General features: G+C 37.7%; 1 protein-coding gene across 2 annotated transcripts in view; it reads left to right on the top strand.

Annotated features, from left to right (window-relative positions):
* Positions 1 to 27223, top strand: part of CYP2C92 (cytochrome P450 2C92) — a 78342-nt gene that overhangs the window by 13465 nt on the left and 37654 nt on the right. Inside the window, 1 exon segment of one of the 2 annotated variants that reach the window (NM_001101652.1) lies at positions 22703 to 22875. The exons of the other annotated variant lie outside the window; for it this stretch is intronic. Within the exon segment in view, the coding sequence (NP_001095122.1) occupies positions 22708 to 22875 (168 nt within the window). The 5' untranslated portion in view covers positions 22703 to 22707. 2 annotated transcript variants of the gene reach the window in all.

Consider the following 27223-nt stretch of genomic DNA (forward strand, 5'->3'; position numbering starts at 1 on the left):
ACTATAACTGGAGGGACTGGAGCTGAGAATAGTGCCCTTTCAGGATTTCTGTAAGCAGAGGCAGGAGTTTATTCTGCTGGATCCCTGTGATGGCAGGGCTGGGATGGGTGGAGTTGTAGCCAATTTATAGTGCCCTTTTATAATCTATAGTCAGACTGAGTTTGATGGGCTTACCTCCAGGGTGTTCTTGTTTGTAATAGAGAGGCACTAGAGCTGGTTCTTGGGCCACTGCAGTGTTCATAGCCAGGACCAACCTCTATGTGCCTATCATTTAAGGTATGGGTGAGCATGACTGTTTCCAGCTCCTTTGGAATATGGTGACTGTGACAAGATCAAGGCCAAATGAGGCTGTATCCAAGTCCTTGAGGTATGGAGCTGTTTCTGGGTCTGTAACTGTGACCATGGTCAGGCAGTCAGCCTCCTGGGTGTGGAACCACCTTTTCAAAATGGCTTTCCTCAATTGTGAATTCTACCAGGTTTCCAAATCTCCTAGCTGGATCCCAAACTTCAAACCAAAACACTTTTTTTCTGAATGGCTACCAAATTATTGTTGCTGAGGAGGGATATGAACAGGGCACTTCTTAGTCCATCATCTTATAGATATCACTTCCCCAAATTTTATTAATATATGCCAATTGACAGTCATTTCTCCTCTGCATGTTCTAAATAATGTTATTATTTTCTGGGTTAGCTCTCAGACTTTCCCTCTTTTGTACGTAATGCAGTTAAAAAATTAAAGAACGTAGAGTCCAAAGAGGTCATTCTGGGCCTCATAATGATAATCAACAAAAGAGATAAAAGGGATGAGAGTCTCTTGGTTGAGTTCTTGGTTGAGTGTCACACAGAGTTACTTATGGTTTGTATGTGAAAGTGAGAGAATTGCTTCCAGGAGTAGCTCCAGTCTGTAGGTAAATGACATCAGTGATGGTGAGGAATAAACATTAAGTGTTAGCAATCACGGCTCTGATAGAAAACACTAAATAAAAATTTGAAATATTATTACTTATTCTTTCACGTTTTATATTTAAAAAAATTAAGTTTGTATATATACAATATGATGTTTTGATATAAATATATAGTTCAATGATTACTAAAGTCAAGCTAATTAACATACTAATTTCCTCACATTCTTATCATTTTTTGGTGTGTGTGGTGAGAACGCCTGAAATCTACTATTCTAGCAAATCACCAATATATAATAAACTATTATTAACTATAGTCATTCTACTGTACATTAGGTCTCTAGAAGTTATTCATTCTGTATAACTGCAACTTTGTACTCTTCGACCTAAATGTCCTCATTTCCCTATTATTTCATATTTCCAATTTGGCTTTATGTATACTATGCATTTTTCTCAGTGCTAATCATACATTCTGAGTATTATTGTTTTCCTCTAACAAGGACAAAATTCCTGCAAGATATTACCAGATTTTATTCCTTCTCAAGTTTATACTACATTGCTTTGTAATTAACATAAGAGCAAAGATAATTACATTCTATGGTCCTGAAATGATTAGTCTAGTGTCATCTTCAAAGAATGGACAACTGAATATTGCATACATGTCAAACTATAGTCGTTTCTTTGTTTCCGTTTTTCTTGAGGTGTGTGAAATGAGAAATAACATCACCCATTAAATTTCTCCAGGTCATATCCAAGAGGAAGCCAATTACATTTTGACATACATATTTAAGATAATGTATATGTGTACAGATGTTCATACGTATCTATACATATATCTGTGCACAAGTATATATTTATAAATATATACATTATGTAAACATACACATACATAAGGGATTAAAAGTGGTTCTTTGTAAAGTTGGGTTCATATAACACATTATTCTACAACTTGCTGTTTTTCTTCTACACAATATGCCAGGAAAACCTCTAAGATATTGGAAACTTTGGCAAATGATTCAAAGAACAGCTTACAGAAGACAAAATGGGAATGGATGTTAAGCATATGAAAACAGATTAAAAATAAAAAATACAAATTAAAACTACATTACATACACCTTAAGCCATCTTGATTGGAAATGAAAATATGTTATGTTGGCAAAGGTCTGGGCAAACATAGAGTCCCATACATTGATTTGTAGCACCTTCTTAGTGAAGTGAAGGTGAGGATCTTATTGAAATTTATAATCTCTCTTCCATTACTACGTTCCCCATTGTTCATCTTCTGATTCCCCTTACATTGGTTTTGGTAGTTTGCATGTTTTATGTTACTTAAACTTTCTCATAAATTCATGGGGTATATAGTGTTGGTATTAATGCCCATTACTGCTATAACAAATTACCACAAACTTGGCTTAAAAATACAAATTTATAATCTTACAGTTATGGAGTTCAAAAGTCAATATCAGTTTCACTGGGCTAAAATCAAGGAGTCAGAGGACTAGTTCCTTCTGGAGGTCCTAGGAGAGAATCTATTTCTCTGCCTTTTCAGCTTCTAGATGCTTTCAGCATTCCTTGGTTGATGGCTCCTTCTTTGCATCACTCAGGCCTCTTGTTTCAGTTATAACATCTCTAACTATTAATTCTTATCCTCTTATCTCTCTGCTATAAGGACTATTGTGATCACTTTGGGCCCACTTGGATAATCCAGGACAATATACCCATGCCACGATCCTTAATGTAATCACATCTACACTGTTTATTTTATTATATAGAGTAGCATATTTGGAAGTTCCAAGGATTAGGATGTATAGGTGATGCTATGTTATGTATCTTGTTTCTTGTTAAAGGTCACAAAGATTTAAGTAGCAGACCCAGGAGATGAACCAGGGCAATCTGGGTGGAAAGTAGAGGTTGCTAACCATTTTACTATTAACCTTGTTGTATTTATTTTCCTCCACCACAATACACATTCCATGGTCTTTCCCAGTTGTCTGGCATAGGGTTAGTTACTGGTGGAAATTAGCTCAGTGATCTCTGTGGTCTGGGTAGGCAAACAGACCAAGTGTCTGCAAAAGCCACTATGGAAAAATTTCATCCTGCCAGGGATCTGTACTTGTGGAAAACTTTTGGAAATGCTGAAAAGTTTCATGGCAGAATCCACTAATGAGACACAAAGTCTCACTGTCCCTAGGTATCAGTGGGAGATGGTGGAGGGTGTTTTGATAGTTCAAGTGTTCTTAGCTCTTGCTTTCAGGCAGAATTTTTCAAGCACTCAATCTCTACAGGGAGAAATGTAACTTACCAGTAGCAATTCAGCATCAGCTATAGCAAAATATGACACCCTTGACAAGTTTCATCCTGGAGTGTAGGAAGATACAAAAGCTGGAGTGGCTGATAACCTGAACATTCCCACTGTCGTGCTAGTGAACATGATATGTACCATAGCAAACATCACTGAAAAAATTCTCAGTATTAAGAGCAAGAGCAGTTGATGCTCACACTTGCGAGAAAGATCCAGGGTGTGAAAATGAAAGCAATTCCATTAAAACACAAATAGAAGCTAAAATGCAATTAAAACTATTATGGGTGACTGAAAAAAGGCTCAGGGTCTTCACAATGAGCTCTGGAGCCTGAGCAGGAGTGAAATCAAGTCTCTGCAGGTCACTGGCTCAAGGCCAAATTCCTGGCAGCTTTCCTGGAGTAGGAAGGAGAACACAGGTGAAAACATGGAATTGAGAAATGGAGAGATTGTTGATGACCTACCCAAAGCATGCAGGAAAACAGAATTTCAACCCTTTGCTGGAGGAAGAAACAGTTTGGAAGTGGGGAAGAGAAATAGCTTGACTTTGCCGGCATGACTCTTTCCCCAAGGTGGCATAGCTGAGGGCTAAATATGATGGCCCATGATTTCTCCCACGGGGAAAGGGAGAGAGAGTGAGGGAATGCCTAGTTTCCTCAGATGTGCAAGATGCTGCCAAAGAGACTTCTTTTTTCTCTTGCAGCATCGAGAGTATTAAATTGGGAGCTCCATGACTCAGCAGTAGGTAGCAGATAAGGCATTAAAGGGATATAGTTCCTGTAAATTGTATACTTTACACCAACAGGAAGTTTGTCCATGAGCTGTGGAAAACCCCACTGACAGATCATCCAAAACGGCCCATGGGTGCCTCTAGTGTACTTCATGCCAAACCCACATCACCCCACTCTGCAGATGGCTCCCTGTTCATGCTCCCCACGGGAATAGTGAGAGCTAGATTTTGTAGAAGTCTCAAGAGCATATGCAGAAGCCAAGCCAGTGTCTGTGGGCAAAGGAGAAGCTACAAACTTGAGCCATATTAACCACTTCAGGAAAGCAAAAGAGCTGCTATCAACAGCCAACCTGGTGCATTGTAGGATTGAGAGAAGACATATAAGCTTAAGAATAATGCCTCAAAAAGGAGGAACAAGCCTGGAGCAGGTGTATCCATGCAAGGTCTAAAAAAGCCTCAGAATCTTATCAGGACTGACGAGGTATTTCTACCTTGGGGGCAGTTAATAAAATTTAGGGGAGGTACATGGTACTTCAAATGCAAGTGCAATAATGCAAAACTCCAAGAAACACGAAAAATCAAGGAAACATGATATCACCAACAATAACAATAGCCTTAGAGTGACCAAATCGGAAGACATGGCTATCTATGATTTACTCAATAAAGATTCAAAACAGCTATTTTAAGGAAACTCAGTGAGCTACAATAAGACACAGAAAGACAATTCAGCAAAATCAGGAAAATTATACGGGATCAAAATTATAAATTAAACAGATAGAAATCATTAAAAACAACAAACAGAAATATTGGAACTGAATAAGTCAATGAATAAAGTGAAAAATTCAATAGAGAGCATCACTAGCAGAATAGACAAACAGAAAAAAATATTACAGTAGAGGATAGGAAGATTGAAATAATCCTATCAGGGGGAAAAAAGAATGAAAAAGAGTGAAGAAAGCCTACAAGATCTATGGGACACCATAAAAGAAATAATATCTTTATCATTAGAGTTCTAGAAGAAAAGAGAGGGAGTGAGGCAGGAAGCTTATTTAAAGAAATAACGGCTGAAAACTTCCCAAACCTGGGGAGAGATTTGGACATCCAAGGTCAGGCAGCTAATAGACCGCTCTAATTTTTCAATCCAAAACAATCTTCTCCAAGACACAATATAATAAAACTGTCACAAATCAAAACAAAGAAAAAATCCTAAAGGCAGCAAGAGAAGAGAAGATTGTAACCTAAAAAGAACTCCTATTAGGCTATCAGTGAATTTCTCAGCAGAAACTTTTCAGGCCAGGAGAGAAAGTGATTATATTTTCAAAGTGCTAAGAGGAAAAGTTGCCACCAAGAATATTCTATCCAGCAAAATTATCTTTCAGAAATAAAGGAGAAATAAAGACTTTCCCAGATAAACAAAATCTGAGAGACTTCATCACCACTGGATCTGCCTTACAAGAAATGCTGGAAGGAGTTCTTCAAGCTGAAATGAAAAGGTGCTAACTAGTAACATAAAAACATATGAAAACATAAAAACACTGGTAAAGGCAAATATGTAGTCAAATTCAGAAAACTCTAATGCTGTAATATGGTGGTATGTTAACCACTTAACTATAATATAAAGATTAAAAGACAAGAGTATCAAAAATAACTATAGCTACTACAATTTGTTAGTGAATACACAATATAAAAAGAGGTAAATAGTGACATTAAGAATATAAAAGATAGGAGTAAAAGTGTAGAGTTTTTGTATGCAATCAAAGTAAACTTAGCATAAAAAGGCTGTTATATCTATGTGGTGTTATGTAAGTTTCATGCTAACTACAAAGCAAAAACGTATAGTAGATTCACAAAAGCGAAAAAAAAAAAAAAGGAATCAGAGCATATCACCATGGAAAATCACTACCTCATTAAAGAATGCAGCAAGAGAGTCAAAAAAATACAAGGGAATTACAAAATAGTCGGGAAGCAATTAGTACATTGAAATCAGTAAGTGCTTCCATATTTAAAATTACTTTATACATAAGTGGATTGATTTCGCCAATCAAAAGGTGACAATGGCTGAATGGATTTAAAAAAAAAAGACCCAAGTGTATGCTACCTATGGGAGACTCATATCAGCTTTAAGTACACATATAGACTCAAAGTGAAGAAATGGAAAAAGATATTCCATACAAGTGGAAACCAAAAGAGAGCAAGGGTTGTTATACTTCTATCAGACAGGATAGACAGTAAGCCAAAAATGGTAACAAGAGACAAAGAAGATCATTATATAATGACAAGGGAGTAAATTCATCAAGAAGATATAACAACATCACAAGAAAAAATATTGTAACTATGGGTGGTGAAGCGTGTTAACTAGACTTAGTAGGGTGACATTTTGCAATATATTCAACTGCTAGATCATTATGTTGTACATATGAAACTAATATTATACATCAATTATATCTCAATCAAAAAAGAAGATATAGGGGCTGGCCCCGTGGCTGAGTGGTTGGGTTCGCGCGCTCCGCTGCAGGCGGCCCAGTGTTTCGTTGGTTCGAATCCTGGGCACAGACATGGCACTGCTCATCAAGCCACGCTGAGGCGGCGTCCCACATGCCACAACTAGAAGGCCCTACAACGAAGAATATACAACTATGTACCGGGGGGCTTTGGGGAGAAAAAGGAAAAAAAAATAAAATCTTTAAAAAAAATTAAAAAAAAGAGAAGATATAAAAATCATAAATATATACTCACCCAACATTGGAGCAGCAATATATTTTAAACAAATACTAACAGATCTGAAGAGAGAAATAAACAACAGTACAGTAATAGAAAGGGACTTCAATACTCCACTTTCAGCAATGAATGGGTCATCTACATCTAAAATCACGAGGGAACGTTGAACTTGAGCCATACTTTAGACTAAATGGACCTAAGAGAAATATAAGACATCCCATCCAACAGCAGCAGAATACACATTTTCCTCAAGCATGCACAGAATATTTTGCATGATAGATCATATGATAGGCCACAAAAATGAGTCTTAACCAATTTTAGAAGATTGAAATCATACAAAGTATCTTTTTTGACCATAATGGTATGAAACTAGAAATGAACAACAAGAGGAATCCTGGAAAATCCACAAGTAGTTGGAAACTAAACAACGTACTTCTGAATAACCAATGGCTCAAAGGGAAATCACAAGGAAGATAAAAATATTTCCAAAACAATTGAAAATGGAAACACAACACACAAAAAGCTATGGGATACAGAAAAGCAGTTCTAAGAGGAAAGTTTCTAGACATAAATTCTGATACGAAGAGAAAAGAAAGATCTCAAAAAACCTAACTTCACACCTCCAAAACTAGAAAAAGATAAACCAACTGAGACCAAAGTTAGCAGAAGGAAGGAGAAAACAAAGATCAGAATAGAAAAAAATGAAACAGAGAAGAGAAAAACAATAGAAAAGATCAATGAAACTAAAACTTGATTTTTTAAAAAAGATAAGCAAAATTGACAAACCTTTAGCTAGACTAAGAAAAAAAGAGAGAAGACTCAGATAAATAAAATCAGAAGTGAAAGACAAGATATTACAACTGATATGACATAAATATGTAGGATTGTAAGAGACTACTATGAACAATTATATACCAACAAATTTGTTAACCTAGAAGAAATGGGTAAATTCCTAGAAACATACAATATACCAAGACTGACTCAGGAAGAAATAGAAAATATGGACAGACCAATAACGGGTAAGGATACTGAATCAATATAGTGTGAGTACCTGACAAGCTATTGACTGCTGAGCCATCCATTTCAAGAGCCATCTATCTAGAACAAACATATTGCCAGCTGTATGATGCAGCCACTTGCAAAACAAACAGATATCAACTAGACACCCCACATCCATAGAGTTCCCTTTTCAGAATACTCTGGGAAACTTAGATAACTGACCATTTGGGTGACCCTGCCTCCAGTCTCCCTCACCCTGTTTCCCAGTGACTGAGTGACTGTGAAAAACCACATACACCAGACACTTGGACTCTAAGAAAGGCAGGACCCTAGGTCCTAACTATTTCTCTTTACATGCAGCTTAGCTGTGTGGCTCCCAGGCATGCCATGTAACATCCAAGATCTGTGAGTAATAAGTCTTGTACCTCAAAATTTCCTGACGTTTCTTGAGAAGTTTATCCTGTGACCATAAGAAGAACCACAAGGGTCAGTCTAGCTGCAAAATTAGCCCTGGTGGTGGAAATGTCTGGGGGGCTCAGTACAAGTAATACAAGTCCAGGTGAGAAATTCAGGCATTCCCAGCTGGTAGCATCCTTATCAATAGGCTGGGATCAACATAAAAATAAGTATTCAAAAACCTCCCAACAAAGAAAAACCTATGGACAGATGATTTCACTGGTGAATTATACTAAACATTTAAAGAAGAATTAATGCCAATTCTTCTCAAATTCTTACAAATATTTGAAGAGGAGGGAACACTCTTAGACTCATTTTATGTTTGAGATCATTACCCTGATACAAAAACCATATAGGAACACTACAAAAAGAAAACCACATACCAATAAAGCTGATGAATATAGATAGAAAAATTCTCAACAAAATAGTAGCAAACCAAATTCAACAGCATTTAAAAGGATCATGCACCATGATCAAGTAGGATTTATCCTTAGGATGCAAAGATGGTTCAATATATGTAAATCACTAAATATCATAAACCACACTAATAGAATGAAAGATAAAAATTATATGACGATCTCAATAGATGAAGAAAAAGCAGTTGACAAAGTTCAACATCCTTTCATGACAAAAACTCTCAACAAATTGGTTATAAATGGAACATACCTCAACACAATAAAGGCAGTATGTGGCAATTCCACACAGCTAACCTCATACTCAATGGTGAAAGGTTGAAAGATTTTCCTCTAAATCAAGAATGAGACAAGGGTGCCCATTCTCACCACTCTTAACATATTACTACAAATCCTAGCTAGAACAATCAGGCAAAGCAGAGAAATAAAAGACATGTAAATTTGAAAGAAGGAAGTAAACTTTTTTAAATCTGCAGATGATATAATCTTACAAACAGAAAATCCTAAAGACTCGTTAAGAAGATTTTAAATATAATCAACAAATTCAGTAAAGTTGCGATAGATAAAATCCACATGCAGGAATCAGTTGAATATCTAGATACTGACAATAAAACATCTGAAAAAGAAATAAAGAAAACAGTCTCATTCACAATAGCATCAAAAACAATATAATACTTAGGAATAAATTTAAGCAAGGTAGGGAAATATCTGTGCCCCCAAATCTATAAGACATTGATGAAAGTAATTGAGGAAGACACAAACAAATGGAAAGATAGCCCATGTTCAAGGATCAGATGAATGAATGTTGTCAAAATGTCCCTACTATCCAAACCTACCTATAGATTCAATGCAATCCTTATCACAATTCCAATGACATTTTTCACAGAAATAGAAAAATATCCTAAAATTTGTATGGAACCACAAAAGACCCGAAATAGCCAAAGAAATCTTGAGAAGGAAGAACAAAGGTTGAGGTACCACACTTGCTGGTTTCAAACAATGTTATAAGCATATGGTAATCAAAACAGTATGGTACTGACATAAAACAGACTCATAGAGCAATGCAACAGAATCAAGAGCCAGAAATAAATCTGTGTATATATGGTCAACTAGTATTTGACAAGGGGTCCAGAAATACTCAGTGGGGGAAAGGATGGTCTCTTTAGTAAATAGTGCTGAGAAAAGTGAATATTCACCTGCATAAAAATGAATTTGGACCTCCATCTTATATCACTCACAAAAATTCACTCAAAATGAATTAAACACTTAAATCTAAGAGCTGAAATGGTAAAACTCCCAGAAGAAAACATAGAGAAAATGCTCCTTGACGTTGGTCTTGGCAACTATTTTTTAGATATAACACCAAAAGCACAAGCAACAGAGGCAAAAATATATAAGTGGGACTTCATCGAACTAAAAAGCTCCTTCACATGAAAAGGAAGCAATCAACAGAATGAAAAGACAGCACATAGAATGGGAGAAAATATTTGCAAAAAATATATTTAATAAGGGGTTAATATCCATAATACAGAAAGAGCACATACAAGTCATCAAAACAACAACAAAACAATCTTATTAAACATGGGCAGAGGAACTGAATAGACGTTTTTCCAAAGAGGGCATTCAAATGACCAATCGGTACATGAAAAGATGCTCAACATTATTAATCATTAGGGAAATGCAAATGAAAACCACAACAAGATACCACCTGGCACATGTTAGAGTAGCTATCATCAAAAAGGCAAGAGATAAGCGTTGGTGAGGATGTGGGGAAGAGGGAATGCTTGTGCACTATTGGTCGGAATGTAAATTGGTATGTCCTCTATCAAAACCATTGTGGAGCTCCCTCAAAGAAATTAAAAATAGAGCAACCATATTATGCATCACTCCAACTTCTGTGTATGTAACCAAAAGAAGTAAAAACAGTTTATTGTAGATATATCTGCACTGTGATGTTTATTACAGCATTATTCACAATAGCCAGGATATAGAAACAACCTAAGTGTCCAGCAATGGTTGATTGGATAAAGAAGATGTGATATATACATATATTGAATGTATATTCAATATGAGCTATGAAAATGAGCTATGAGCTCATTTTGAGCTGTGAAAATGAGCTGGAGACATACAGAAAGTGATTCAAAGATCTTGAAGGACAGGTGGAAAGAACAATTTAATCTTTTCTGAGACAAATTTTGTCCCTGGAAATAAAATCTCATGATCATCGCTTGAGAGGTCAGGTGGTTCAAGGTTGAAACCTCATGATCTCCAAACAGAAGGTTGCAGACCCAAGATAAAGAATTACCTAAATAGCAATTAATCTTGAGCTTCCAGAACTGGATCATCAGACATTTGATGTTTATGGGGGAGTATTTTTCAGTGAGCATTGTTCCCTTATGTCTCTGCAGAGAGTACTGCTTCCTCTGGGACAGGAGGATCCATTGCCTCTCTCCTCAGAACTTCCCCTTGGCTGCCAAGATCCTTCTGCTCCTCCATTCCCCATCCACCTTTCTCAGTGATCTAAAAGGAGAGTTCCTGGCAAGAGGATGTTATCAATCCCTCAGTTCCCCAAGAAGCTTGGGTGCAGCTGTCTGAGCCTGAGTCCTCACCTATGGGTCCTTGTCCTCCTTTTTGTCCTTGGTTTTTCCGTGGATATCCCCTTCCAGAAAATGGCAGTGAGGTACCTCCTAAGTTCACTCAACCAGACTTGCACCTAGTCATCAAAATCCTAAACTAAGAAAGCATCCTATCACTAGGTATCTCCTTGTTCAAAAATATTATTGTAAGCTATTTATTTACTTTCAATTAAAAATTTTGGGTGAGTTGCTTTCCTCTTGCTCACTTTGCATCTTGTTAGTATTTTAATATTTTAGCATAGCTTTATTAAATAAACATCATATAAGTTATTCTCATTCTATTCTACCGTCTGGATAATATAAGTGGTAAATTTTAATTAGATAAGCCTAGGGCTGGCCCTGTGGCCTAGTGATTAAGTTTGTGAGCTCTGCTTCAGCAGCCCAGCGTTTCACCTGTTCCAATCCTGGGCACAGACCTAGCACTGCTCATCAAGCTATGCTGAGGCAGCATCCCATGTAGCAGAGCTAGAGGGACCTACAACTAGAATATACAGCTATGACCTGGGGGGTGCTTTGGGGAGAAGAAGAAGAAAGAAAGAAAGAAAAAGATTGGTAATAGATGTTAACTCAGGGCCAATCTAAGAAAAAAAAAATTAGTCGAGCTTGTCCACTCTTCCCTAAGTTAGAACACTTCAGCCACCAGACTAATCTAAAATATCAAAACATGCTTTCCTCTTATATTTTCTGTCCCATCATGGTAAACGGAAAAAGAAGGTATTTCTGGGCCTTCACAAATGACAATTGATTTATAGACTGGCTGGTCATGGGGATTGGTCGGAGTTTGTGGAGAGCAGGAGACTGGACACAGGTCCTCAGTTGTCCACACCACCACTCTGCAGTGCTTCCATTCCCTCTCTGAGCTCACTACCCACTCCCCTATCACTGGTCATTTCCTGGGCCCAAATTCTCTTCCTGGGCCCAGTATCTGCTTCTGGGTAACCCACACACATAGACAAAGGTCAGTGGATGGGGACTGACCCATGGTACTCAGAAGGCCTCTGAGACTTGAGAGTGAGTGGCGTTCAAGGTGGGGCCAAGATGGGGGGGACAATGGTGCATGTGCCCTGAATTCACCTGTCTAGGGTGAGCTCCAGCCTCTCGTGTTCTAAACAGAAAACTGATGTAAGTTGTAGATGAGGAAAGTGAGCTTCTCCTGGGTCCTGGTGGTGCTGCAGGGGACCAAATGTCCACTGGCTTTGGCTTCCAATTGAAGTCACACAACCCTGTAGGCTTTCCTGAGAATCCTCTGAAGGACTCAATACTGACTGACTGTGGCCTAGGTCCCTGAAGCCTGGGACTGAGTACAGAGGAGTCTCTGGTGCCACTCTACCCACATTACTACCTCCACTCAGAGACTCTCTCAGTCTCTGACACTGCCATCTTTGGCCTTCCGTTTCTCCATTGCCCTCCTTTGGAGCCCACCCAGTCTTTTATTTTCTGTCTTTTTCATTCTTCTCTCTTCTCCTCATCCACCTATCCTTCATTTCATTTTACCCACAGTTAGTGAAAGCCTGCCAACCAGAGGGCACTCAGACCCTTGTAGAGAGATCAGAATGAGAAACTCCATGTATGCAATTAGAGAACCTACCACAGTCTGGGGATCACTCAGCCTCTCAACCCGAGTTCAGCTTCCCCAGAATGAAGCATTAGACATCTGTAGACAGGCACAGATGGAAGCATATCTGGAAGGGAGCCCTCTCATTCCCAGGACACAGCAGCCTGGCTGATGACATATCAATAGTCACAGCGTCACTAACCTTCCATGCCCACCAGTAGAAAACAACATGAGCAGGATTCGACACCAGTGTCTGGAGAGCAAATAGGCAGAGCAGCACTTAGAAGGTTGTGTCTCCATCTCTCTTTTTCCTGGAGCTGTTCCATCTCCAGGGCCTTTGCAACCTCAGCTACATTTGGTTCCTGGTTGATTGTGAGCTGTGTAGAGACCACAGCTCCACTTTTTTTCAAAGGAGTCCACTTATAGGGGTTCAATTGTTCTGAAGCCAGGCTCCCCATCCAATCTCTAGTTCTCCCAGCCTATGTCACTGAAGTCTACAGGTGTGTAGGGGAGAAGGGGTAGAATAGGGAGTGAGTCACAGGATTAGGATGGTGGGACTCATGGGTAGGAGGTCCCAGAGAATGGTATGGGATAACAGGAAAGCTTTGAAGGGACACTTGCCGCTTACAATTTCATCCATAGCAATGATGTTCTCCTGATATTGAGCAAATAAAAGCAGTCAGAACTAAATTGGATACGGTGGCTGATATAAGGCAGCAGACATCATCTGTAAAATCTATATCAAAACTTTTTGTTCATTGGATCAGCCCAAGTGTCCTCCCTAGTTGTCTATAAATCTGTAAATTTGAATTTAGGATTAATCATTTACACATGAAACACCATTTTCAGTGATTTTTAAATTTTTTGTGGATCCATATAATATACTGTTTAATGTATTGTTTCCATTGTTAAAAAGTACAGACTAGAAATACGGCAGCTCGATACATCCTCATGAAGAATACATCCATCTGTAGCTTGCTCTCTACAAACATGAATCTTACCACCCAAGAAAGCAGTTCAGACGTCTGACTTTTCTAATTGTCAGACAATCAAAGATGAAATTCTTCTCTACTGGACATGCCGAAACCCTGCCATTCTCTATTGCTTTAGGGTATAGATATTCTCCTCCAACCTGACAGGAGGTTTATAAGGAAGATTCCTCCACAACCATGCAATGCTAAACACCAGAATGTGTCAACATGGAGAGAGACTCAAGAGATTTCATAAAGACCACGATTCTGCACAACATGAAATGGAAAGTGTATTTTTGTTTATATGTGTGTGTGAGTGTGCATGTGCATGAGTGTCTAAGTATGAGGGATTGTGTGCATAAGTATGGGAGTGTATGTATGTGTTTAAAAAGAGGTTAAGTTCATTTCAACTCCTATCTCAGAAAGTAGCTCCTCCATTAAAAAGTATGGTCTGTTTTTTCTTCCTGTGGTCTTCACTCAGCTGGGCCTCTTTAGAGAAAGTCAGTAGGGATTCTGGGTCAGCATATATTGGGAGAGAAGCCACTGCCGGGGGGTGGGGAGTTCATAATCAACGTGCAACAATAACAAAAGAGGGAGCTTGACCGTTGGGCATAGAGAGATAAGTGGTCATTAAGTAGTTAAGTGGCCATTGCTAAGAAGGCCACTTCTCAGAGATACATGAGTGGGGAGAAGTCTCTGAAGGACACAGAGAAGAATCAGTTGGTCACAGGTTCCCAGGGAGAAAAGGATTTCAGTTTCAGGAACTCCCTTCATAGATCCTCAGAAGGGAGGAGCTGAAGGTTATCATAAAACCCAGAGGCAACCTCTAGAAGGAGCTGCTGCTGAAGTCACTGTGAAGAGACTGTCCCAGGGAGAGGCCTCAGGATCTTCCGGAACCCAGTTGCATCTTCACTTAGTTCTGAGGCAATGTCCCACAGGTCCTGGTTATGCCCAGGTGCTGAGGCTGGGTGAGCCCTGCCTGACCATCGCTGGGCATGTGTTGGTGCCCTAAGGGATGCCTAAGTAATCAGCCCATGCCCAGGATGAAATGTTAAATATTATGCCATGTGAAGATGGTGACACCGATTGGAGTCAAGTATATACAGGTCAGAGGAAACCAGGCACAAATATCCAAGAGTACTCTCTTACTTCATCTTACCACATCAGCACACTGAGAATGCCCTGCTACCCTCCCAAATACTCCCAATAGAGCTGGAACACAATTTTGGTTAGGTCAGTATTCAGTGCTTATACTGTCATGACTATGTAAACATCATTCTCTGAAGAGCTGAGTGATGTATATGATGATTACTATTCCTTTATTTACAAAATTTTGTATTCTTTGGAAGTATTAAATGTCCACTTATTCCTATTTGCTTAATTCTCTAGATGAATCTAGATACTTATCATTGGCTCAACTCTAAACCCTGCCTGAACTGTGAAAATCAACTACCAATACAATCGAATACATGACACATTCTATCAATTTTATCTTCTTGAAGAAAACTCTCCCAGACTTCTCTTTACTCCAAAATGTTCTAGTTGGTCTGGAGACTTTGAGAAGAGCTCACCTCTTAAGATCTGCCTTCAACATCATCTGAGGTTTTCCTTTTGACTCTTGTTCGATCTTCTACATCAACATAAGGTCTTCCTTTTTCTGGTTTTACTCTTTTGTTTAGCAGAGCACAGGTTTTTTTCCTGAAAAAAATGTGCATGGGAAGTCAACTTCCAGATAGTTTGCTCATCCTTTAGTTGAAAGTTGGCTGGAAATAGGTTTCTAGATTGTAAATAATTTCTTTTTGAATGTTTAAGGCCTTTAATGAAATATGGTTTGCTGTGTTGCTTATGAAAAGTTGCATCCCCTCCTGAATCTTCATCATTTCTATGGAGCCAATTTTTTCTTTTGAAATCCTAAAATATCTTCTCTCTCAACTTAGTCTTAAAAAATTTCACTATGACATGCCTAATTCCTCTTTCTGAGCCCCTGCAATCTGGAAACTCATGTCCTTTAATTAAATGATATTTCCTTGAACATTTTTTTGTGAGAATGATTTCTTCTTTTTATCTCAGTATCTGGAATTTTTATCATTCACATATTGGAACTTTTGGATGGTCTTCTACATTTCTTACCTTTTCTATTTTACTTTACTTCATATGTTCATATAATTTGTCAAAGTTATATTCTATCCTCATGCTGAGTGTTCTTTTGTCCAAGTCTGGTGTCAGATTTAATTTGCAGAAGTTCTTTTTGTTTTTTTTTTAAAATTTTCTAGACTGCATTTCTTAGAACAGTTTCAGGTTTAAATAAGAACCAATCCAAAAGTCTAGGGAGTTTCCAAATACTCCTTCTCTGTCTGTCCACAGCTTCCTCTTTTATCAATATCTTGCTTTGATGTGATCCATTTGTTAAAATTGATGTGCCAATATTGATAACTTATTATTAACTAAAGCCTATAGTTTACATTAGGTTTCACTCTTTGTTATATGGCTTATAGATTTTTCCAAACGCATAGTGTCATGTATCCACCAATATGATATTATACAGAATAGTTTCATTGTCCTAAAAATCCTCTGTGCTCCACCTATTTACCCCTCTGTCCCTTCCTCTCCAACCCCTGAAAGCCATTCGTCTCTTTACTTTCTCCATAGTTTTGACTTATCCTGAATATCATATAGTTGGAATTATACAGTATGTAGACTTTAAAGATTGGCTTCTTTCACTTGGCAATATGCATTTATTCCTTCATGTCCTTTCATGGCTTGAATGCTCTATTAAGAACCCAGCAGTCACCCTCTGCAGGTCATTTTAGGAGCAACAGCTGATAAGAGTATGTGGCTCTTTTCAAAATGAGGGAAAGGAGTGCTGGAGAAGCGGAGCAAACCTGGGGAGTGGCTGGGCCAGGGATGAAGCCTGGTGGAACTTTGTTGACCTCTCACTTCCATATGGTCCCTCACTTCAGCTGGTCCATCCCGTGATGGGTCCTACAGAGGTTGTGTAGATACCAGTTAGGCCAAGATAATACTCTGGATTTCTTCAGGGCATGCTGCATAGTGTGGCTTCTCATTGTGCTAGAAATCAAGGAATTGCTCAAAGATTGATGGACACATGTCAAGAGGATAAAAAACCCAATCATGAGTAGATAATTGGAGCATCAAAACAGATAATAATAGAAATGGATTATAACTCATCTACTACAGTTGAATACATAGTTCCAACTTGATATAAATAAACAAATAAATAATGAGTAAATAAAAAAACTGTATGATCCATGGATATTTACATATTTCAAAGGATATACACAGAAAATGCTTCCCAGTTACAAAGGTGAGAAGAATATATGTACAGTGGAACAGACTACCAGTCACTGTCTTAATTAAGTAATCAAAGTGAGCATCATCTATAATATGACAGACTGAAATTGTTTGTCACCTAATAGGAAGCAGACAGAAGATGAATTATCATTCTGTGGTATTTCTGCCAAAGATACATAACCTGAATCTAATCATGAGGGAATATAGACAAATTGAATTTCAGGAACTTTATTCAAACATCTGGTCTACATCATTCAAAAGAGGCAAGGTCAGGGAATTCAAGGAAAGAATGAGAAATTGTTCCAGACTAAAGTCAACAAAATGGATATGAAAATGTGTTGTAACATGTGACCTGCATTGGTGTCTGAACTGGACACAAACATGCCATTGGGATTTATTGGTGAAATACAAAACCAAAGTCAAGGTTAGATGGTTGTCATGCATTAGTATTAATTTCCTGATTTTGATAGTTGTATTATAGTTATGTAGAAGAATCATCTTGCATTTAGGAAATACATGCTAATGTTATGGAGCAAGAGCTTACTACCCACTGTGAATAAAGAGCCAATTGTTACAGCATCTAACTTTGGGAAAAGAAAAGTAGCTTTATCTGTGAGATCAATCTACAAGGAGACAGGAGGCATATGCTCTCAGATCTGTTTCCTTGGTGCAGTGCTAGAGGCAAAACCTATGGGATGAAGAGCTGAGCTGTCTGAAGTGTTGAGATAGATGATTAGAGGTAAGAAGAAGTGAAGAATTGATGATCTGCGGAAGTATAGTCAAACTTCATGGGTCTTCACAGGAGGCTTGTTCAAAAAGTAGTGGTGTTAGCATGATCTGAGTTAGAATTTTTCAGCCCTATGACACCAAAAAGGTCACTCACCGGGAATTTATGTAGGCCAGATTGATGCGTTTGTGGTCTCAACTGGCCTAAACCAGACAAGGGGTTTCAGTTAGTGAAAAACCACTCAATTACTCTGTTGATAAGATGGGGTCAGTTGAACTGGTCCTAGAGAGCCCACAGTTACAAATTCTCCATTTTTTGTTGTTCATTCCTCAACCTTGAGGGAAATGGGGTGATTACTGCCCTAGCTTCTTCCTGCTGATAAGAGGTGTAGGTTGTTCCATCTCATTGAACCACTCTTTTAGTAAGATGGTGATGCAACAGGGATCCCAAAGTTAGGCCTATATTGTATAAGAAGTAACCAGGTATTTAATAAGATGCATTTCAAGAGAAACAAAAAGAAAAATAAGATTAATGGTTGGAGCAAATTATAAACCAGTTTCTGAGCCCAGGGGATAGCCAGTGAAGAAGATTTTCAGAAGTCAGAGTTGAAGAATCTCCTGCAGTTTGAAATGTCTCTGATGATGTAATTGAGTATTCAGGCATCTTTTTGAGTGGCTTACACAGCAACAGATATGAATCTTTCATAAGTTTATATCAAGTTGTCCAGCTTCAGTTTAGAGGGCTTCAGGAAAAAGGGTGGTTTCAGTTCACAGTGATTCCAAATGAAAATCATGGGAAAAATTGAAAATGTTAATTTAGACATTTTTAGCCAGATATTTCAGGAGACTAGAATAATTCCAGATCCAGTCCATTTTACAGATAGAAAACAAAAACCTTGAAGACAATTAACAGAACTAGAATCTAATATCCATGAATATTTACTATAGTTTTTACTGAACCATAATTTTTCTCTCTAAAATCACCCTCATTTTTACCAAAGATAGCCAAATTAAAACTCACTGGTTTGCAAAATAAGTCTAGGTTCAATAAACTTGGCCCAGTTATTTACAGAATTTACATATTTACATAAGTACAGCAAGAATAGCAATTGATCACATCGGCTCTTTTAAACCTGCCTTGCTGGATCTTTTCATAAGGAATCTCAGGTTCAACTTTAAAGGCCTCTCAAAACACCAGGCCAGGGGAAGGACTTACCTTCAGATTCCATCACAATATCTGTAGATTTGGGTGAATTTCTCTCTTCTCTTGAGTTTCCACAAAATATCCTGAGGTTTTTGTACCTGCCAGGGAAGTGACCTTCTTTACTCACCTGGTAAGGTTGCTGGGAAACCTGTAAGCAAGGTACCAGGCCAATATTTCCAAGTGGCTTTATTCCATTCTGTCAATCTTTATTCCTCAAAGCTCTCTGGTTATATCTGAGTCTATGCATGTTTCTCTCAAATCAGACATTGCAGTCAAAGTCTTGATATTACAACCAATGTTTCCAATTGTGTCCTACTGTAAGGAGACCAGATTCTTTTTGAACTTATGCAAATAACTATATTGCCATGAAACTAAGAATACTCACTCATCAAGAGTTTCCAAATTGTGGAGGAATCAGGTAAGGAGAAAAAAATAAATGTTTCAATTCTGCTTACAAAGGTATAATTTTACCTGATGGTTGTACATCATGGTTAGCTTAAGAGGAAAGAGAAAACAATTTCCTTATATATGGAAAAACAAAACATTAAAAATCATCAATGTTTCAAATGAACAGCCATAAAAACTATAATCATCCTTATCAGTTCTTTCAGCCCCATGTAATCAATTCTTGATCTTAATCTTCTGTTAGCAGTTATGAGGCCATCAGTTTCTCTGCTACAGTTGTGTAATTTATTACCCAGCTCTGTGTTATAATATGAAAGTTTATCAGAAACCTGCATTGTAGAGCAAGTGTCAGAGTCCTTTTCATGAATCTCTCTGAAGTTGAAAACATCTGCAAAATCATCAGAGTAAAACAACAACAGTCTGCAAGTGACAAAAGACTCAAAAATGGCAATTGACAAAGAAACTTGGCTATTTCTGTGATATACAACACTTAAAAATAACAGCTAGAATTATGGCTGACAACCAGAACAGATCAGAATTTTAGGAATGTTATATAACTTTTTAAAACACATATTAATGACATTCACCCATACAATATAACCTAAGAAGGTTTGTCATCAATTATTTGACAATGACTTCCATGTAATTTAACATACCAAATAAGCCTAATTAGCTCACTATCTCCCCCTTTAAAGAGAGAATGAATTATTCAAGAGGTACAAGGGCACCATTGGAAATTCTCAAAGTTTGAATTTTGGGGAAGTTTGTCAAAAATATCAAAAGGTTTTAAAACACTTGATCAGATAGGAAACAATGCTCACTGTGAAACAATTCTTAGTTTTCCGTTTAACGAAAGTTACAATAGAAGATGTTAAAGGCAAACACACAAAATCAAATAGCTAAAAAAAAAAACCCTTAAGTTCTCTTAATAGAGAGATTTCAGCCTTTTGGAACATAGGAGATTATTTGTACAAAACAGAATTTTTGTCTTTTAGGTAGACTTACCCAAAAATAAAGAAAAATCTTTTATAATCTCCTTCTCAAGAGTAGACTAAAAGTTCAAGAAAACTTTCTTTTTCACATTCAGAATTTATCCCATACTTTCTTTCTTCCCTCATAGTGCTTTAGGACAAATTTATCTTTTTTAACAAAACAAACAATAATATCATAATATGATATCAGAGACATAATAGCTGAAAAAAGCTAGATACTAAATAAAAATATGATTCATTTTACTTGAAATATATTACTCTGTGACTAGGGAGGGCTTCATGCTGATACCCTCCTGCCATCCATCTGGGCAGTGATCGGAAATATCTTCAATGTGAAAGGTTACTGACCTTGGAAATGGAAACCAGGATTCTAACTCAAGATCTTTTACTAATGTGTTGGAGACATTTGACCTCAGTGAGTCACCAATTCCTCATTTGTAAAAATAAAGTAGGGATTAATCTAGTGGATCTCTGAAATGACTTATACCTCAAAAATATCTACAGCTCTTTCATCTATGGAAAGAGAAAGGGCCAGGCAAGAGCCTTTCCCGAAGAAAGGGAAGGACAGAGACACAATCTCTTCAGTAATAAAATTATTGCTCTAAAGAGAGCCATGAAGCTTATTTCATCCCATAAGTTAGTGCATTTCTTTCAGAGTTCAAGGCTTTGAGCCACTCACCAAATTACTACTTCTCTGTCCTGGATAACAGATTCACTGATACCTGGGTTCACTCAAGTCCAAAGGTTACAAAACCAAACAACCTTAACTATCGTATTAATAAACAGGTGCTGCAATTATTAACTCAATATTTACTTTGAAGTTACTGATTATGGTAAATCCTGAACTATTGAATTATAGTACAGTCACATGTCACTTACTGACTGGAATATGTTCTGAGAAATGTTTTGTGAGGTGATTTCGTTATTGTGCAAATATCATGGAGTGTACTGAAGGGGAACAAAATTTGCCACCCCAAAATGTCTCTCATTAACATGAAGATTATTTTAGGCTGATTTTTTTTTAAAGATTGGCACCTGAGCTAAAATCTATTGCCAATCTTGTTTTTTTTCTTCTTCTTCTCCCCAAAGCCCCCCAGAACTAGAATATACAGCTATATTCTATTATATTCTAGTTGTAGGTCCTTCTGATTGTGCTATGTGGGACACTGCCTTAGCATGGCCTGACAAGTGGTGCCGTGTTCGTGCCCAGGATCTGAACTGGCGAAACCCTGGGCCCCTGAAGCAGAGCACATGAACTTAGACCACTAGGCCATGGAGCTGGCCCCTAGGCTGATTATTTTTAAGAAATAAAAGACTCAGAAAGTTTTTCTTGTTACCTCCCCCTCAATTGCCTAAAAAAATTCAGATTAAAAAAACCTGTCTCAGGAAGCAAGCTATCACCTTAGCATAACATGAACTAAGTGGCAGATAGGGAGGAACTTAGAAAAGCCTGTTTGTTGTGCTACCCTCTGTTATTCTGTTTCTGTGTTGCTAAACAAAGACTTGTTTTCCAAATGTTTGCTCCTTTTCACCTATCTGTGAATTGCCTTCCTTCCCTTTGAAATCCCTAACTCTCCCCAGCTCCAACATCTTTTTTCATGTTTAGCTGAGAGTGGTATTTAAGTTGAGGGCTTTGGCCATTTTGGCAAGTACTTGGTTTCTTCCATCTATGCATGTTATTAAACTTTTCTTTGTTTTTCTCATTTTAATCTGTCTCATGTCAGTTTAAGTCTTAGACCAGGCAAGAGAACCTGGAAGCACAGAGGAAAATGTCTCCCTCATCTACAGTACTTACACAAACCTACATATCTAGGCTATATGTGCAGGCCTCCTACACATCTAGGCTATATGTACTAATATATGGGACTACCATCATATCCATTTCTTCATTGGTCCAAATGTCTTTATGCATTTTAGTATAGTAGTTTTTGACAAAGCATTAAAGATTATCCCCCCCTTTTTTTTTTTATAAAAGCCACAGAATATACTGCAATACAATACAAAGTCATAAATTCCCAACAGGTCATCAATCTGAGAATCTAGAATGTTGAGCAATTTTTGGATCAAATAATTTAGTTCAGTATTTCTTAATCCTGGCTGCATATTGAAATCATCTCTGGTGTATTCTTAACATAATTACCAATACCTGGGCCCCATTCATAACCAATTAAGCCAGAATCTCCATGGTGGAGCATTGGAAAAAAAGGAGGACATGGTCAAAGATTATTCTATTTTTACCTTTATCAATAGGCCAAAGTCCACTGAGAAGAGATTGGAGCTGATCTAGCTGACATCGATTTGTAGGCAAAAGAGTCACAAGTCGAATTAACATGGGGTATTATAAAACCTTTGGATTTCAGGATCACAATTGTCTGAGTAGGAAGAGAGAATGGATCTGGTTGTGGTTCTGGGGCTCTGTCTCTCCTGTTTACTTCTCCTTTTACTCTGGAAAGAGAGCTCCAGGAAAGGGAAGCTCCCACCTGGCCCCACTCCTCTCCCTATTATTGGAAATATCCTACAGTTAGATGTTAAGAACATCAGCAAATCCTTAAGTAATGTAAGTATGTTTTATGTTCCTCAAGTGGCTTTCAAAGGGTAAGTAAATTAAAGCCAATTTTTTTTTCATTTTTTTTATTGAGTTATTGATAGGTTACAATCTTGTGAAATTTCAATTGTACATTAATGTTTGTCAGTCATGTTGTAGGTGCACCACTTCACCCTTTGTGCCCACCCCCACCCCACCTTTCCCCTGGTATCCAATAAACTGTTCTTGGTCCATAGTTTTAAATTCCTCATATGAGTGGAGTCATACACAGATTATCTTTCTCTCGCTGGCTTATTTCACTTAACATAATTCTCTCAAGGTCCATCCATGTTATTGCAAATGGAATGATTTTGTTCTGTTTTGCAGCTGAGTGGTATTCCATTGTATATATGTACCACATCTTCTTTATCCATTCGTCTGTTGATGGGCACTTAGGTTGCTTCCACGTCTTGGCTATTGTAAACAGTGCTGCAATAAACATTGGGGTGCACAGGACTTTTGGGATTGCTGACTTCAGGCTCTTTGGATAAATACCCAGTAGTGGGATGGCTGGATCGTATGGTAGTTCTATTTTTAGTTTTTTGAGGAATCTCCATATTGTTTTCCATAGTGGCTGCACCAGTTTGCATTCCCACCAGCAGTGTATGAGGGTTCCTTTTTCTCCGCAACCTCTCCAACATTTGTTGCTATTAGTTTTAGATATTTTTGTCATTCTCACGGGTGTAAGGTGATATCTTAGTGTAGTTTTGATTTTTGATTTGCATTTCCCTGATGATCAGTGATGATGAGCATCTTTTCATGTGCCTATTGGCCATCAGTATATCTTCTTTGGAGAAATGTCTGTTCATGTCTCCAGCCCATTTTTTGATTGGGTTGTTTGATGTTTTGTGGTTGAGTTGCGAGAGTTCTTTATATATTAAGGATATTAAGCCTTTGTCAGATATATGACTTGCAAATATTTTTTTCCCAGTTAGTGGGTTGTTTTTTTGTTTCAATCCTGTTTTCATTTGCCTTGAAGAAGCTCTTTAATCTGATGAAGTCCCATTTGTTTATTCTTTCTATTGTTTCCCTTCTCTGAGAAGGCATGGTGTCCGAAAAGATCCTTTTAATACTGATGTCAAAGAGTGTACTGCCTACGTTTTCTTCCAGAAGCCTTATGGTTTCAGGTCTCACCTTTAGGTCTTTAATCCATTTTGAGTTTATTTTGGTGAATGGTGAAAAAGAATGGTCCATTTTCATTCTTTTACATGTGGCTTTCCAGTTTTCCCAGCACCATTTGTTGAAAAGACTTTCTTTTCTCCATTGTATGCCCTCAGCTCCTTTGTCAAAGATAAGCTGTCCATAGATGTGTGGTTTTATTTCTGGGCTTTCAATTCGGTTCCATTGATCTGTGCACCTGTTTTTGTACCAGTACCATGCTGTTTTGATTACTGTAGCTTTGTAGTATGTTTTGAAGTCAGGGATTGTGATGCCTCCCGTTTTGTTCTTTTTTCTCAGGATTGCTTTAGCAATTCAGGGTCTTTTGTTGCCCCATATGAATTTTAGGATTCTTTGTTCTAATTCTGTAAAGAATGTCATTGGGATTCTGATTGGGATGGCGTTGAATCTGTAGATTGCTTTAGGTAGAATAGACATTTTAACTATGTTTATTCTTCCAATCCATGTACATGGAATGTCTTTCCATCTCCTTATGTCGTCATCCAATTCTCTCAGAAAGGCCTTGTAATTTTCATTATATAAGTCCTTCACTTCCTTAGTTAAATTTACCCCAAGGTATTTTATTCTTTTTGTTGCGATTGTGAATGGTATTGTATTCTTGAGTTCTTTTTCTGTTGGTTCATTACTGGAGTATAGAAATGCTACTGATTTATGCAAATTGATTTTATACCCTGCAACTTTGCTGTAGTTGTTGATTACTTCTAACAGTTTTCCAATGGATTCTTTGGGGTTTTCTATATATAAGATCATGTCGTCTGCAAACAGTGAGAGTTTCACTTCTTCGCTCCCTATTTGGATTCCTTTTATTCCTTTTTCTTGCCTGATTGCTCTGGCCAGGACCTCCAGTACTATTTTAAATAAGAGTGGTGATAGAGGGCATCCTTGTCTTGTTCCTGTTTTCAGGGGGATGGGGTTCAGTTTTTGCCCATTGAGTATGACGTTGGCTATGGGTTTGTCGTATATGGCCTTTATTATGTTGAGGTAGTTTCCTTCTATGCCCATTTTGTTCAGAGTTTTTATCATAAATGGCTGTTGGATCTTGTCAAATGCCTTCTCTGCATCTATTGAGATGATCATGTGGTTTTTATTCCTCAGTTTGTTGATGTGGTGTATCACGTTGATTGATTTGCGGATGTTGAAGCATCCCTGTGTCCCTGGTATGAATCCCACCTGATCCTGATGTATGATTCTTTTGATGAATTGCTGAATTCTGGTTGCCAAAATTTTGTTGAGAATTTTTGCATCTATGTTCATCAGTGATATTGGCCTGTAGTTCTCTTTTTTCGTGGTGTCCTTGTCAGGTTTTGGTATCAGCGTGATGTTGGCCTCATAGAATGTGTTAGGAAGTGTTCCATCTTCCCTAATTTTTTGGAATAGCTTGAAAAGGATAGGTATTAAATCCTCTCTGAAAGTTTGGTAGAATTCCCCAGGAAAGCCATCTGGTCCTGGGGTTTTATTCTTTGGGATGCTTTTGATTGCTGTTTCAATCTCTTTCCTTGTGATTGGTCTGTTCAAATTGTCTGCCTCTTCTTGAGCGAGCTTTGGGAGATTGTAGGAGTCCAGGAATTTATCCATTTCCTCTAGGTTATCCATTCTGTTGGCATATAGTTTTTTGTAGTATTCTCGTATAATCTGTTGCATTTCTGCAGAGTCTGTTGTTATTTCCCCTCGTTCATTTCTGATTTTGTTTATTTGAGCTTTCTCCCTTTTTTTCTTTGTAAGTCTGGCTAGTGGTTTGTCAATTTTATTTATCTTCTCAAAAAACCGGCCCTTTGTCTCATTGATCCTTTCTACTGCCTTTTTCGTTTCAATAGTATTTATTTCTCCTCTGATTTTTATTATTTCTCTCCTTCTGCTGACTTTGGGCTTCATTTGTTCTTTTTTCTCTAGTTCAGTTAGGTGTGCTTCAAGGTTGCTTATTTGGGATTTTTCTTGTTTGTTAAGATGTGCCTGTATTGCGATGAATTTTCCTCTTAATACAGCTTTTGCTGTATCCTATATGAGTTGGTATGGCATGCTATCATTTTCATTTGTTTCCAGGTATTTTTTAATTTCTTCTTTAATTTCTTCAATGATCCATTGCTTGTTCAGTAGTGTGTTGTTTAGTCTCCACATCTTTGTGCCTTTCTCAGCTTTTTTCTTGTAATTAATTTCTAGCCTTATAGCACTATGATCTGAGAAGATGCTTGTTATTATTTCAATTTTTTTAAATTTGTAGAGGCTTGCCTTGTTTCCCAACATATGGTCTATCCTAGAGAATGTTCCATGTGCACTTGAGAATGTGTATTCAGCTCCTTCAGGGTGGAGTGATCTATATATGTCTATTAAGTCCAATTGTTTTAGTTTTTCATTCAGCTCCACTATTTCCTTGTTGATTTTCTGTCTGGATGATCTGTCCATTGATGTGAGTGGGGTGTTGAGGTCCCCTACTATTATTGTGTTGTTTTTAACATCTTCCTTTAGGTCTGTTAATAGTTGCTTTATGAATCTTGGTGCTCCTATTTTGGGTGCATAGATATTTATAAGCGTTATTTCTTCTTGATGAAGTGTCCCTTTGATCATTATATATTGTCCCTCTGTGTCTCTCTTTACCTGTCTTATTTTGAAATCCACTTGGTCTGATATGAGAATTGCAACACCTGCCTTTTTTTCCTTGCTATTTGCTTGAAGTATTGTCCTCCACCCCTTCACCCTGAGTCTGTGTTTGTCCTTGGGGCTGAGGTGTGTTTCCTGGAGGCAACAAATTGTTGGATCTTGTTCTTTAATCCATTTTGCCACTCTGTGTCTTTTTATTGGAGAGTTCAATCCGTTCACATTGAGAGTGATTATTGATGCATGTGGACCTAATGCTGTCAATCTGTCGCTCATTATCTTGTTTTCCTGTGTTTCTTTTCCTGTGTGCTTTAGACTACCCATTTAATACTGCAATTTCTTATGCTGGGTTTCTTAGATTTTTCCTTATCTATGATTTGTGACTCTGTTCTGTACTTTATTTTAGTGTCTACCTTGAAGTTTGCATTTAGAATCTCGTGTATAATATAGTGTATTCTCTGGTGGTCTCTTACTTACTCGACCAATACTGATTTAGACCCTTTGGTCTTCCCCTCCTAAATAATTATTTTCATTTTTTATTCCAACTCGT

Source organism: Equus caballus, chromosome 1 (assembly GCF_041296265.1).
Source record: "Equus caballus isolate H_3958 breed thoroughbred chromosome 1, TB-T2T, whole genome shotgun sequence".
Classification (NCBI taxonomy): Eukaryota; Metazoa; Chordata; class Mammalia; order Perissodactyla; family Equidae; genus Equus; species Equus caballus.